The sequence below is a fragment of the Triplophysa dalaica genome, chromosome 2 (assembly GCF_015846415.1).
Source record: "Triplophysa dalaica isolate WHDGS20190420 chromosome 2, ASM1584641v1, whole genome shotgun sequence".
NCBI classification, from domain to species: Eukaryota; Metazoa; Chordata; class Actinopteri; order Cypriniformes; family Nemacheilidae; genus Triplophysa; species Triplophysa dalaica.
Window position 1 is genome coordinate 23,793,693 of NC_079543.1, and position 14,811 is coordinate 23,808,503.

The 14,811-nt window shown below is 36.7% G+C and overlaps 2 protein-coding genes across 2 annotated transcripts in view; both read left to right on the plus strand.

Annotated features, from left to right (window-relative positions):
• Positions 1-3,068: 3,068 nt before the first annotated feature.
• Positions 3,069-10,575, plus strand: iqce (IQ motif containing E). The gene is made up of 22 exons (XM_056763004.1): positions 3,069-3,526; positions 3,701-3,745; positions 4,205-4,253; positions 4,375-4,527; positions 4,707-4,826; positions 4,924-4,994; positions 5,223-5,336; positions 5,445-5,495; positions 5,630-5,700; positions 6,033-6,105; positions 6,179-6,219; positions 6,299-6,468; positions 7,194-7,249; positions 7,430-7,647; positions 7,731-7,832; positions 8,098-8,191; positions 8,395-8,532; positions 8,619-8,720; positions 8,838-8,950; positions 9,536-9,657; positions 9,749-9,805; positions 9,913-10,575. The coding sequence occupies exons 1-22, from the start codon at positions 3,476-3,478 to the stop codon at positions 10,062-10,064; spliced, it is 2,163 nt and encodes a 720-aa protein (XP_056618982.1). The 5' UTR covers positions 3,069-3,475; the 3' UTR covers positions 10,065-10,575.
• Positions 10,576-11,643: 1,068 nt separating this feature from the next.
• Positions 11,644-14,811, plus strand: part of ttyh3b (tweety family member 3b) — a 28,464-nt gene continuing 25,296 nt past the window's right edge. Inside the window, exons 1-2 of the mRNA XM_056773483.1 lie at positions 11,644-12,218; positions 12,556-12,708. Coding sequence (XP_056629461.1) covers positions 12,574-12,708 — 135 coding nt within the window. The 5' untranslated portion in view covers positions 11,644-12,218; positions 12,556-12,573. The remainder of the gene's footprint in view (positions 12,219-12,555; positions 12,709-14,811) is intronic.

The following is a 14,811-nucleotide window of genomic DNA, read 5'->3' on the forward strand; positions in this document are numbered from 1 at the left end:
TTCTTTTGTTCCTGAGAACAAATGTACAATGCCACAGATATAGACAACTGAGGAATACCTGTTGAATGCATGAATATCTAGAATTGTATAATTTAATAAAGCTCTGTTATTTAACAATCACATTTATAATACATTTGGGTAAGTAACGGCACATTCAATATCCATGTTGTATTATATAACCCTCTCAAAAAATAATGGAACTGTTGCTATGGATTTAGAATCATCCCCAATATAAAGCGTTTTAATTTTAGAACAAAATGACCTACTTCATATCATAGAAGTGTTGCTTAAAATATCCAGGGTAAAAATAGTTTAATATTATTACACTTATTTTAAATTGTTGCAGATTTGCAAACATTTAAATGTACATTGGGGATAAATATTAAGTTTGTAATTAAGAATATTTTATTAAGATTAGTTTTGTCTTAATTACAATTTGTGTGCATTTACATGTGTTCAAGTGTAAATCAAACTTTATTTAAAGGTACAATATATGTCACATCTTTCTTTGATTCAGTTTAGGATAACAGGATCTGTTCCCTTGTCCATATAGGGCAAAGGGTGATTTCAGGTGATGCTAAACTTTAGATTTAACTGGACATAACACTGAAATAAGCTGTTTTTTGTAAGAGAAGGTCAGTAAATTCAATTATGACACACATATAACCATAACTAGGCAGAAGAAAAAATAGTGAATTCAGCATACCTATTTTTAATGCTAATATAAAGCAGCCACAATGACCCATTTGTGACGATCCTGTCCTTTCTGTTCTTGGATTTCGTGCCTTGGGACAGGGTTGCTACAGTATCATGTCTTGTGTGTATGTTTTGTTTTATGTGGAGACACGTGGCGGTATGTTTGGATAATTCGCCGCGTGTCATCCTGTGTTCCGTTAAGCTCCGCCCCCTTGTTTCTCCGTTAGGCTCCCTTAGTGTGTTATCTCCGTCACCTGTCTCCCATTAGTGTTTAGTCTTGTCACCTGCCCTTCTCCGTCCCTGTGCAATCTCCCCTCGTTATTATGTCCCTATTTAATACCACTGTTTCCCCTCACACCTTGTTTCGGTTCATTGTATTGTATTTGTCTTTCTTGCCTTGCCCCATGTTCCGGATTATATTTGGATTACCCTGAGTGCTTTTCCTCCCCGTGAGTTCTGTCCTAGTATTTCGTGTTTTGGACTTATTATTTTATTTGCTATCATGTTTAATTTCTTCCCCTCGGGGAGAGTTTTCTGTTTGTGAGTACTAGTATCTGTTTTGCCCCATCGTGGGTTTTGTTATTTAAATAAAATTATTTGCTTTAACTTCGTCTGCCTGCATCTGGGTTCTGCTCATACGTTTCGTGACACCATTTATATTTCATAAAATATATTTTTTAAATATATATGAAGAGCTCATTGGCAAAAAAAGATAACGTCTTTATTTAAAAAAGAAAAAAATCATTTCGTTTTTAAATTAATAGCTAACTGTAGTTGGGTTGTTTTAATTAAGTAAAAAAAAAAAAAACAGCTAAATAAAAAACACAATAAAAATGGAGTTAGGTTATCATCTTTGTTGCAAATATAAAGAAAATGACTTAAGCAAAACATAATCAATTCTTTAGCCTTTTTTAAGTATAATTTTGACCATCAACTCCATCAAATCAAGAAGGTGACATGCATATAACATGTTTAACTTAAGTTAAATCGTTTCATGATCTTTTTTATGACTTACCTGAAAGACGGATGTGTGCGGTAGGTTGGCTTTGCCTTCTAGTCCCCAAGTCACCTTTCCTTACACCTACTGCCCTCTTCATGCTAATACCTGACTACAGACCAACAACACCAACAGATCAAATACTGTAACAATCCCTTCTCGCTCTCTCCCGCCCGCCCTCTCTCTCTTTCCCTCCTCTCGCATCCCTCATCAACACACACTTACTACCATTAATCACTTTAAGAGGATAGGACCTCTTTAAAAAAAACATCACAGTCTCTTGAGAGGCAGGCGGGAATTAAAGCTTACATAACTGGTTTACAGCAGGCCTACTGAGAGTGGCCAGGCAAAAGATTTAGGGTATTTGTACAGACTTTAAAAGCTTTGCAACAGAGCTGCTTGATAATTAAAAGACACACAGAAGGGGGTAATTCAGGTCACACCATATTACAATATTGTTTAAAAAAAGACATTTCTATTAAATATGTTTAAGGTGCTATAGTGGTGGATTTTAATACATTAATGTAATCCCCAAACCACATCATCACATGAGACTAATAATGTGATATTGTGTAACCAAAAAGGTCAGAATCATCATTTTTTCCTCAGAGTTATTATTAAATATCAAATTATAGCAGCAAAGAAAGATGATGTCCCATGTAGCCCTCCAGCTGTCGATATTTCATTAATATTTGAATGCAATGTAAATGCTAATGTTGTTGTGAATTTTCAACATATGAACATTTTAAAACAATTTAGGCTGCACAAGTTTATTATAGTTTACAAACAGTTAAACAGGTTGATATTATAGACCAGGGGTTTTCAAACTGTGGGTCAGGATCCACCCGTGGGTCACACAGTGGTATGAGGTGGGTCGTGGAATGTCACTTTGCTTTTGAATGACACACAAAAAAACAGTTTAGTCAAGTTAATGACTGGCAATAACAATAGCTTAGATATTCTACCATTCGATAGTTTGGTATTGCAGCTTAAATTTCATTTATTCTATTTAGGGGAAATAAAAACTCTTCTACTTATAGAGGATGAATGTGTATGTTCTCCCCATATTTCCATCTAAGAATATTTTGGTGGGTCTCACTATACCTGTGAGTGCTGGAATGAAAAAGTTTGGGAATTGCTGTTATAGACTAACAAGACTAAGGAGCATTGATAAATCAAAACTTGCCTTGATAAAAACTTAATAAAAGGAAAGACACGTACAATTGACAAAGATAAAGTAATTTTGTAATGCATATCTATTTTAATGATTTGTGTAGAATGCAGGGAAATATGGGTAGATGTTAACGTTTCTACTTGTGTAGAATCAGCGACCGCTAAATCGCAGTATGCGCAAATGTTGCGCAATGCTGACGCACGCGAATATATTTAACGTGCTTGCTGCTTGTCATGTTGAACATTTATGGTTGCTAGACGACAATAATGCACATTTTATCCGCACTACGAAGACAACAAACGACGCTGCGTTATTTTCCTGTACAACTTACCGATAAACAAGAAATATCTACAGATTCATCGACATCAGGAAACAGCTGTATCTTGGGAACTTCTTTTTGCGTCCATTTCAGGACGGTTTTATGTTGATTTTATTATCAGGATGCATACAAATATGAAAATGAGATTGTCTGTTGCGTAATAATTCTCGGATGTTATAAACCCTAGCTTTTTCTCATAAACGAGACAGTATTATGGTCCTGCTGTTGATGACACGCTCTCTAATAGGTGATCACACAATAAAAACAGTCACGCATCACAGAGGCTATAATGTCTGTTGTAGCTGGTGAACTTGTCACTGAAGAGGAAGTAGATGACCTGGTAAGTATTTTATAGTTTGTGCTTTAGCAAAGAAAAATAATACCATGTTTTTGGGCATGTCCTCTGGTATGGTATGTCAAAACATGGTATACGAGTTTACCTACATTACAAAAGCATTGCAGAAGATTGTCTTCTTACGTAATGTTTATGTTTTATTTCGATTTTGTCTTAAAGGTAGAGGACAGTCAATCTAGCAGCTATGTGTCTGAGACTGAAAAGGTGAGCGAGATCTTAAGAATTTGTTATTCTGTATATTTCCATAGATATGCTTAAAATGAAAATTCTGTCATAATTTACTCACCCTCTTGTCGTTTCAGACCTGTACGAGCTTCTTTCTTCCTCAGAACACAAGATATTTTGAAGAATGTCGTTAACCGGCACACATTCACTTGCATTGGTTTAGTGTCCATACATAGAAGTGAATGGGTGCCGGTTATTAACAAAATATCTTCTTTTGTGTTCTGTAAAGGAAAGAAAGTCAAACAGGTTTGGATTGACAAGAGGGTGAGTAAACCATGACCAAATATTCCTTTTTGTGCTAACTATTACTTTAAGTCGTCATTCCACTGTAGTTTATTTTATTCTTTCAATTGATGTGATTTTATGTGCTAAAATAATAAAACACAAGGGCATTAATGTGTAAAGCTGATGTTGCCAGTTATTTCGTGTTTTTCTCAGAAGTCACGGCGAAAAAAGAAGGTTTCTGGAAGACCACCTCCATCCCCTAGTAAGTGAACTCTTTTCATTCAAAGCTGCTTTCTTTGTGTATATTTCTTTCCCACACATTTCCCACACAAAGTCTCAGAATTAATTCAAACAAATCAACATTTATTTATCTTTCTGTATAGAGTCACCCTACCTGATCAGTACAAACTTGCATCCAAAAAGAAATCCAGTAGCATCTTGGAAGACTGTGAAAAAGCCCCAGCTCCTTAACCCTGAAACCTCCCCGACGGGTACACCCAGAGACGTCTGGCTGCACTTACAGAATGATGCACATGGTCTGACCCTCTTATTACTATTTTTGTAACTTTACTCTTATCTGGTTATCTGCGTCTTACCAATGAGTTACAATTGGTCACACGGTCATACACTGTAAATACGAGACCAAACCTTTTTCAAACTTGCTTTAAAAAAAGCATTTGAAAGTTAAATTTCTTTTATATTTTCTTTTCTTCAGGGACCTTGTCAAAGTCTCCAAAAGCAGTGGATCACAGTATCACACAGCCCAGCACACCTGAATACTTGAAGGAGGCGTTAGGAATGAAAAAGCCAAAATACTCTCGTTCCGCTTCTAACGGTGAGATGAGTTTGGTGAGAGAGTGACCGGTGTGTTCACGACATTATTGAGTGGTATGTTGGTCCGTTATATATTCATTTATGTATTATTTTATAAGGTTATGTTCCAGGGACCCCAGACTACAAAGAAAAGGAGGATATGTATGATGAAATAATGGATTTGAAAAAGGTAAAACAATTTATTAATATTTATGTATTGATTTTGCTCTGATATTACCCACTATCCTTTGCATTGTTATATGGACTCAACAATTCTCGAATAAAGTATCAGTTTAATGTTGTTGTTGCTTTTGCCTTCCTGTCAGGATTTTGATATACAGTTAAATAGTCATATACACGTGTATGTACTGGATTGAATCATGTTTCCAGAATGCATGAACTTTTCTGTCTCTGTAAGACCCTCCAAGACCAAAAAACTCAATCTGACAAGATAAAAGCCAAACTTCGCCGTCTCGAAGAGGACAACGCTAAGAAAGACAGACAAATCGAACAGCTGTTGGATCCAGCAAAGGTCACGAACCTATCATCAGCAAATGAGTTTATGGAATAATTGGCATAGAATAAAATATCCCCTCCGAGCTCATTTGAAATAATAATCATTATTACTTTGATCAAACAGGACCCAGATTATGCCAGGGTTTTAGTGGACAAGAAAACCGATCATAGATCGGTGAGTATGCTGTCATGATAATCTCTCGCAACCACCCACGGTTAATCACGGTTTATCTTTTCATTTGTGAAATTGATTTGATGACACATGAAATAGTTTTTTTTTCTCTGTATCTTTTTATACTGTCACACTAGATCATTAATGGACTAAAACACAGAGTTCTGCGATTGGAGCAGCAGTGCAGAGAGAAAGAGAACGCATTGAGGTCTGATTCATTTACATTATACATTCATGCTATTATTTTGTCCCAGGAATCACACGTACAGTAATAATGAAAACTATATCCTGAATACACTATAAGAAACTTCCAAATGCATACTGTACATTTAAAATGTTCATGTTATGGTAAATCTGAACAGTATAAAAGAATAACTGTTATGCGAGTTAATGCTTTTAGGATACATCGGAAATGAAGTGAGATCACAATGAAAATCTCAGATTTAATGAATATACATGAAAACAAGAACGGTCTACTTAAATTGAAGAATTATTTATGATTTTGCACTATTTCTATAACAAAAATAATCTTCATCACAGTCAACTTCAGGGTGACCTTAAAACTACCAACATGCAGGAAATGAAGATCACAGTAGAAACTTACTATGAGGAGGTAACTTCAATAATTTTGCGTAATTTCTGTTCTATTTTGGTCACTCAGTTATTATAATAGTCTTTATTTTCAGGTTCATAGGTTGCGTGCTCTGTTGGATTTATCAGAGAAAAGGTACGGACATTATTATTTGCACTCACAAGTTGATGGTCTCTTTTAATCTTATGTGATTTGAATCTCGCTTCCTCTCTAGTAATAAGGCAGAGAGCAAAAACAGCAGGCAACAGAACAAGACCCTCAGTGCGACTGTGCTGAAACTTACAAAAGCAGTTAAGCAGCTGGAGGATGAGAATCAAGAACTAAAACAGGAAATGACACGAGAAGAGATCAGCATGATGGACAGCCCTGTCTGCCGGGCCAAGGGTACTTACATTTACAATTCACATCATAGTCAGACTTAATCCTGGCAGTTTGACTTTAGCTATCTATTCACACAACAGTTCACACAAAACTTCTACTGTAAAGTTGCACATTTAGTTTGACTTTAAGGGCTGTGTGTATTTAATGACAGAAATCCAATATAATATACAAAACTATGTCTTAAGAGGTGTATAAATACCTTACATAAGTAAGCGTTTTGTTTTTATTACCTTAGAATGAGTTATTTCTATCGACATACACTGCTGGTCCCCTTGCATGGATTTCGCCAGGTTGTTTCTACAGTAGCCCTATATGGACAAACTGCTCTACAGAGTGTTTTGTAAATACATTATCTCCTTCAGCCATGAAGTGAAAACGTGACGACATCTTAGTTCTGTGTCAGCCCCCATTACGCATTATAAGGGAGGGGTGGAGTGGCCTTTGGTTGCAATTCCCTATTCCACCACTAGATGCCGCAAAATTTCATACACTGGACCCTAGACACACTGATTGCTTTTTGCCCAGTGCCATATGCCAGTGCCTGACTAAGGAGGTCAAGAATGTCCTAAAACACACAGAAGTGAACTGAGGAGCTGTGGTTTTGCTTAATAAATAGCAATAATGTTTATATTTCTCATCAATAATAAAATAAATAATTAATAATGTATTTGATGGTGCAACTTCTTGTCTGAACTCTGGCATTTAATAAAACGTTTATATTCTTACAGGTTATATGGATTGGAGTAAACAGAGACTGGTGCGACGAATCCTGGACCTTGAAAAGGTTCTTTCATCTTTAATATAAGACACCTTTCATTATAGAATTCATGATCAATTTTGTGAATCAACTTTTGTGCTGTTGGTAGATTTGGGTTGGACTTGCACAAAATGTAGTCTTGTAAAGAAGCAATGCTTTTTCAAATATATAATTTGAATTTACTTACAGTGTCTTTTTTTCCCCCAGAGAGTAGAGCAGATGAAGAATCTGCAGGTCTCTAAAGTGTCTGACTCACAGAAGAGCCTGGAGGAAGTATCTGATTCTGAATCTGCGATTCAGATCGATTCTGTCAAAACACCGACACAACCATCAGAGATTCCAGAGACTCATGCGTCTCTGAGGAAAACAGTTAAGAAACTTCAAGAAGAGAATAAAGAGCTACAGGATAAACTAACCCAGAAAAAGTGAGTTTCTGGTTTGTGAATGATACAATTCTGAAGTTCTTCAATTGGTAAAAATTCTGGTTATAAATATTCTGTTGTGTCAGTCAGGAGAAAAAGCAGACTTCTTTCGAGAAGGATGAAAGGATGAAAGAGATGCTCCTTAAAGAACAAATCAAAGACCATGAAGAACTGATGCAGACTCACAGGTTTGTAATAAAATATAACACATTTTGGCTTGTAATGTGTTTTATATCTGAGTAAACAGAAGATTCAGTGGAAAATCCCGTTAAGGTTGTTTTGGATTGTGACATGTAAGACTGCCATATTATTGGTTAATATATTGGGGATTTCATCAAAATAAAAGCCATTCATAACTCTATTTAAAATGTATATATAATTTTTTTTCAATGAATCATGATGAACAATTTATTAGGAAATTAAATTAGATACATTTTCATGTTTCCTTTGAAGGCAGGAGATGGGAACACTGATTATAGAAATCAACTGTTTAAAGGAGAAATTGGAGGAGGAGAGAAAAATCATATATGCAAAAGATCAAAGTCAGGTAACGCTTGAAATATTCTTCTGCATCCTTTCAAACACACACGCAAATACGCCAGAACAACCAACAACCGTAATCTCTTTTTCAGTAGATTGACTCGTACTGGGAATACACCAACTCACAGATTTAAAACTGAGCTTGATGAAGCCAATCTATATTTTCTGATGAATCAATATGAAACTATTACATCACATCTCATCTCATAGGTTCCAGACAGTTCTTTGTCATTAACACTCACACAACCATTATCGTCATCATCGGTGCCAGAGCGAAACGTTGAACAGATGGCCAAAAACAAAGCAGCTAACATCATCCAGACACACTGGAATTCACACCGTGAACGGGTTTGTACAGCACACACACTCCGAGATTGCAGAATATTTACAGTTTTACGATCCTTATATTACACGTTTTTTTTATCCTTTCTTAGGATCTGGTTCTTTTGCAGTCTAGCCTCAGAGGGCATTTAACCAGACAGAGGCAATTAGAAAAACAGACAACGGCAGACCTTAGACCCACCCCTGTTGCCATGGTAATCATTTTTGAATTGGTACCTTATACTTGTTACTGCATAGACATCCTAACTATTAAAAATACTTTCATAGGAGCATAATTTTTATAATATATGATGCACACCTGTGTTTTTCAGAGCCAATCAGGTATAATCACTAAGGCTGCCGGTTGTGTACAGGAAAAGGAAGTCACACTTCTGCAGTCTGTTTTTAGGGCTCATATCAAACGTAGCACTCTGAGGATGGAAAGGTGATGTGATACCTTCACACTTACATACTTCACTGATCCCGGAAATAAGCAAAAATACTACACAATTTGCATAACAGACCACAAACAAATAAAATAAATAAGCATTCTAAAATACAACTTTCGTTTAAGTTTTAGTTACTCAAGCTAAATATAATGTGTGTGAAGCCAAATAAATCCAACTTTATATAGAGTATTGTTTTTTAATTGAGCTTTTGTTATGATTAAATTGTGTTGTGGTTGTTGTTTACTAAAAGAAGATCCAATTCATTGTCTTTTTCCACTTGAGACATTACTATATATTTTAAGATGTCAGATTTTTGTTACAGTATCTTTAGTATATTTAAAAACAGCTTTTTTTAAATAAATGTGACAAATATTACCCATATACTGCATACTGACTATGCTGCTTGTTACTATGATGAAGTAATCAATTAAACAAGTAAATAATTATTTTGAAAACTTTTATGGCTTTTTCATTCATTTTGATGAACATTGACTAAGTAACTTAAACATGAACACCATGTTTATATTGCAGAGTAAACGTATTAATGGTCTCCTAACTCTCATTTTGAATCAATGTTTCAGCCCATCTACCAAAACAGAATCTCTATCTTCCATCCATCAGAAAAAGCAGCATTTCTCTGCTCCTCCACTCTTGTCCATGAGATCCTCAGGTGCCGCGTTTAGAAACAAAATGCAAACCTCAGGTTAAGAAATATTTTTTTTATTTCGGCCTGGTCACACATGTTAGGTATTGTACTCTATTTGAAACACCTGATGTTTATCATGGTCTTCTAGGTGGAGCTCAGAATGGCGAAAAGATAGAAGATTTGAATCCCGCTTCTATTGCTTCAGGTCAGAATACTCAAAATCTTCTCTGAAACTACCTTTATACCATATTCAACAACCGATAATAATGTACTTATTGTTATGACTTATGATTTTGTTTTGTTGCCGTTTAGCTGAACGGAAGGTCCTACAACAGCCATTAGCAACAGAGACCCCAAAGACAGTCGATTCCGATGACTCTGATGACATCATCATGTCTCCTTCAAGGCCTTTGAGAAAAAGAGAATCACTCTTAAGTCCGCTCAACTCTAAGGACTTGATTTAGTTTTGTGTTTAGGCATTTGAAGGAAAAGAACATGTGCGTAAAAAAACATATAAACTGTCATCTATGGCAATAATAATCATTTTGTGGAGTGCATGAATAATGGATTATTGTTATCCAGCTAAAATAAGTCTTCACACTCCAAAAGTGCCTTGCGTTGAATATTGGTTCATGAAAGGAGGATCAGGGAATGTTCTGATCTTCATGTGAAAACAGATCAATGAAATAATACACTAAGCTTGTGGAACAGGACATTTCATAAAGGATATTTAAGCCATTCGATAAATACAAATTCCAGGTATTGTGAGACTCCACAATTGTGATGTCCATAACAAAATGCTGTGTGAAAGGTTTGTGTTAACCTGTTAATCTTCTGCTGTTGTAGATAAATGTTGGTGTGTTATACCATTTAGACTATGTATCCAGCACTGAAAACTGCTTGAAATCTGTTCCTGTATTTTTGTTCTAAGTGTACCTGAATTTTTTTGTTCTTGTCATTTTCAATTCATATTAAAAGTTTGAAAATATCAATGCACAATTTGTCTAACTTCCTGTTTTGAAATGACTGACTGAATATTGCTTGACAAAACGCCACCGTGGTTTAAAGTGATGCTTCACCCAAAAATTAAAACTTTAGTACCTAGATTACATCAAGTAGAGATAAAATGGTATAAAATATATATTGTTTGTCATTTGAATGCTGAATTCTGAATTGTATTTGTGATTAGTCTTCTCTAGGGCAAATTGTAGATAAATCTTATTTTTCCTTTGTGTTTATTTAACTGTGTGCAAAAGCAGTTTATATTCCCATCAACTACCAGTTATTATGTTAGTATTAGTATATTTAAAGGGATACTTCACCCAAAAATGAAAATTCTGTCATCACTTTTGAGTTGTTACAAATCTGTATACATCTCTTTGTTTTGAGTACAGAGAAAGATATTTGGAAGAATGCTTACAACCTGACAGATTTTGCCCCCAATTGATTACCATAGTAGGAAAAATACAATGATCGTCAAAAGTGCCCCAGAACTGTTTGCTGTCCTACATTCCTCAAAATGTCTTATATTGTGTTTAACAGAACAAAAAAATGATAAAGTAATTTTTCCAACTATGGGAGTCAATGGGGGGCAAAATCTGTTTGGTTACAAGCGTTCTTCCAAATATCTTTCTCTGTACTCAAAACAAAGAGATGTACACAGATTTGTAACAACTCAAAAGTAATGACAGAATTTTCATTTTTGGGTGAAGTATCCCTTTAAATATACTAATACTAATATTGTAACTGGTAGTTGGTGGGAATTAAATAAACACAAAAGAAAAATAAGAATTATCTCCAATTTGCCCGAGAGAAGACTAATCACAAATACAATTCAGAATTCAGCATTCAAATGACATATAATATATATTTTATACCTACATGATGTAATCTAGGTACTAAACAAGAATTGTGTACTAGTTTCAGCTGATACATAGTGGTCTCTGAATTGGGCACCATTAGATTTCGACCATACTGTATTGTTGTTCCTCAAGGATGACGTTGCGCTGTATGACCACTAGAGGTCAATAGAGACCTTAAATCATTTGTGTATCAACCCGATGAATATGGATGATTGACATCAACGATCGTTTCTCAGAGGTCGCTGCTCGCAAATCACTAGTTCAGCCTCGTATTGTTAGATATAACTGCCTTTTTCTGGACATTTACATTTGTACTCGATGTAAACAGACAAACGTTCATCGAAGGCGTCCATTGGTGGAGACGCGCGGACCACCTAAAAAACAAAAACGCAACGGTCTCGCTTTCGGCGGACATCAAAGGCATTTAAAGCTCTCCCTTCAGTTCTTGTGTGCGGACCGCTGGATAAGAAGCAGACGTCACTGACCGATCTAGCGCACGTTTCTTATCTTAGATCAGATGGACGGCATGTGATTCATCATTCCGATCATAGACAAACGGATCAAAACATCATCGCGCGTCGGACAGGACACCTTTCATTCATCCGGCGGGCGCGAGACTGTATGCGTTAAGGACCTCGAGACGATTCCTTTCCGTTTGGGATCTTGGTAGCATTTGTTACATGTAACGTTATTTATAACCAATCTATTGAGATCTCTGGAGATTTTAGCTGGAGATATGGATTAGCCTGTTAACTGGTAAGACTCTTGATAACAAAAGCCTGTCCGAGCAGGGTGCATTTTCAACATTCCTCGCGATCGGAATAATGCATGTCAGTCGATAATGAAAACAGTCGTGTAATTGATCGAAATTATCATTTAAGGAATGCAAGTCAACGCTAAATATTAGGCTCGCGACTGCAAAATAGTTGTGAAAGCGGCGCATTTGTTTGCTTTGGTGCAGATTTTAACCCATTCCTGACTGGAAAGAGTTTGCAAAGGGACAGTTTAAAGGCATTTGATGCAATGCGTCGTGATCTCATTGATGCCCGATAATGCTCGGCTGTTGAACGCGACGTTGTGTTCTCTTTTGCAGCGATAGGTCTACCGCTACATGAACGCTATGGCTACCGTGGTGAATTATTCCCCGCCGTGGTGGGTGAACATCTTCCATCGCCTGCCCCACTTCAACCTACAATTTCAGCCGACCAGCAGCGATTTCCGCCCGGAGGACTCCGAGTACCAAAAGGTAAGTCGGGAAAACCAGGTTATGATCGTGATTTATGTGCCAAGCGTCAACATCGAGGGATATTCTCAGGCATGACGTCATCCCATGCAGCTTCTACTGCAGTGGGGGCGACTGCTTGGATGAATAGGTTGTAAGTTGTAGACTGTGAGGCAATTATTTCGTAATTTGACAAGGTGAATGTGGTCAGTTTTGTAATATAACACATGATGTAAGATGCGTTGTGATTTTGGTAATGCCATGGGCGAGGTGACCCAGAAGGGTGGCGGGTTGGGACATGTGGAGAGATGCTGCAAAGTAGTATTGAAAAGTCAGTTTGAAAAGACTTTGTTCCAATAAAGCACTGCTTTTGACCCTAAAGAGTGGCATTGATTTTCAATCTCTTTGAAATGACTTCATCTCCGAGCTGGTATTGCACATCAGAACAGGTTGTCCCCTGAGCACTTACCATCCAGAAGTGATGTTATTTCTGGTCCAGAAGTGATGTTACCACAAAACATATGTGTCGAATACAAATTTGCTTGCAAATGCAACATTTGGTCATACGAGGGACCGGGGCAAGTTGTTACTCAAGGGCTGCATTTTTATGAACTACGATATTAATAAAATCATTTTTGCTATACGTTTTGGTCAGGAAGTGAGTATAAAACACAATATAAACATTTGCATTCTTTCAGACCGAGTCTTCTATATAATGGGTGTTATCTTTTGTGTTTTACAGTTTAAATTTAGCTGAAGAGCCTATAACACACATTTCTGGTTCCTTTGTAGCAACTACTATACCATATAGTGTGTAGTATTGGGGCATGATCAAAATAAACCATTTATGAGAAATATTTAGTGAAATGTTATGTCTAAATGTGACTAGCTTGGTCTCCGCCATAGTTGTTGGGACTTGTTTTTAATGTTCAGCTTGCAGTCACATTACCAGGGGAAAACTGTTGATTATTAAAAAAATTCACCTTTCTGGCAGTCTGGCTTCGGGTGTAAACATCCAATTTTCCTTACAATTTGTCTAAGCGGATCTGTTCAGTCTCTAACATAAGTATTTATCAGTTTCATTGCATATACATTGCATTGATACGTTATTTTTTTATAAGAACAGCATCTTCAGGATTCATTTGACAGAGGCGCATGCCATAGAGACAACTTCAAGTTCAGATGTCAAGAATTGTTGTTTACTGTCCACTTCATAAAATGATTCTCTTTTGTCGAGCCGGTAGGAAATAACATCCAGCTGCGTGAAATTGCAGTCATGGTTGCCTCTGCTTGTCAGCTGGAGCTGTCACTGGCCACAACCAGAGCACGCCGGTTACTGATGTGCAAATGGGAAGCTAAATTACCAACAATGGTCGCTTGTTTCCAAAGGGAGATGAGCCATGAGTCTAATTCCGTCATTCTCAAGGCTTCTTTAATAGAAATCGATCTCAGGATTAAGCATCGCCTTGTGGAGAGATTATTTGAATGTAATGCAATCCTGCAAAACATTGTCGATTCGTTCTTTAAGAGGCATCGGATCGTTAATCGGAATGAAATAGGCTGAAAACAAACGAAAGAGAGATTTTGTGCCCCTGAATGCTCTCATATAGCAGCATCTAATGGTGAGGTTGTGAATTGCAACCAACGGCTCACTCCACCCCTCCTTTTTGAAGCACTACAGTGGCTGACACAGAACTAAGATGTCACGTTTTCACTTCTTTGCAGAAGGTAATAGCGTATTTATGAAACATGTTCTGTTGAGCAGTTTGTCCGTTTAAGGCTACTGTAGAAACAAAATGGTGAATTCCATGCAAGGGGACGTGCGGTGTATGTAATTAGAAACAGCTCTTTCTAAGGTAATAAAAAAATAAGGCATCATTATGTAAGGTCTTTATACACCTCTGACATAGTTATGTATATTATATTGTATTTCTGTGAATAGATCCTTCAACTTTAAAGGACATGATCAAACCTTTATCGTGGCCTGTTTTTACAGTAATGTTTGAGGATGAGGTTGGCCTGGCTGGCCTGCTTGTTAGATCTGAGGTCACAGGAAAGCCAGGGGATATGTGGGGGGTAGATCTGAATGAGATGAGGTCATGAGTAGCCGTGGGGACTGTCTGGTCT

Bases quoted from the DNA above. Each gene is read 5' to 3' on its own strand.
- iqce (XM_056763004.1), top strand. From the start codon at position 3,476: ATGTCTGTTGTAGCTGGTGAACTTGTCACTGAAGAGGAAGTAGATGAC. The intron at 4,995-5,222 runs GTAAAACAATTT...TGTCTCTGTAAG, and splicing joins AAATAATGGATTTGAAAAAG to ACCCTCCAAGACCAAAAAAC. The intron at 8,951-9,535 runs GTGATGTGATAC...TCAATGTTTCAG, and splicing joins AGCACTCTGAGGATGGAAAG to CCCATCTACCAAAACAGAAT.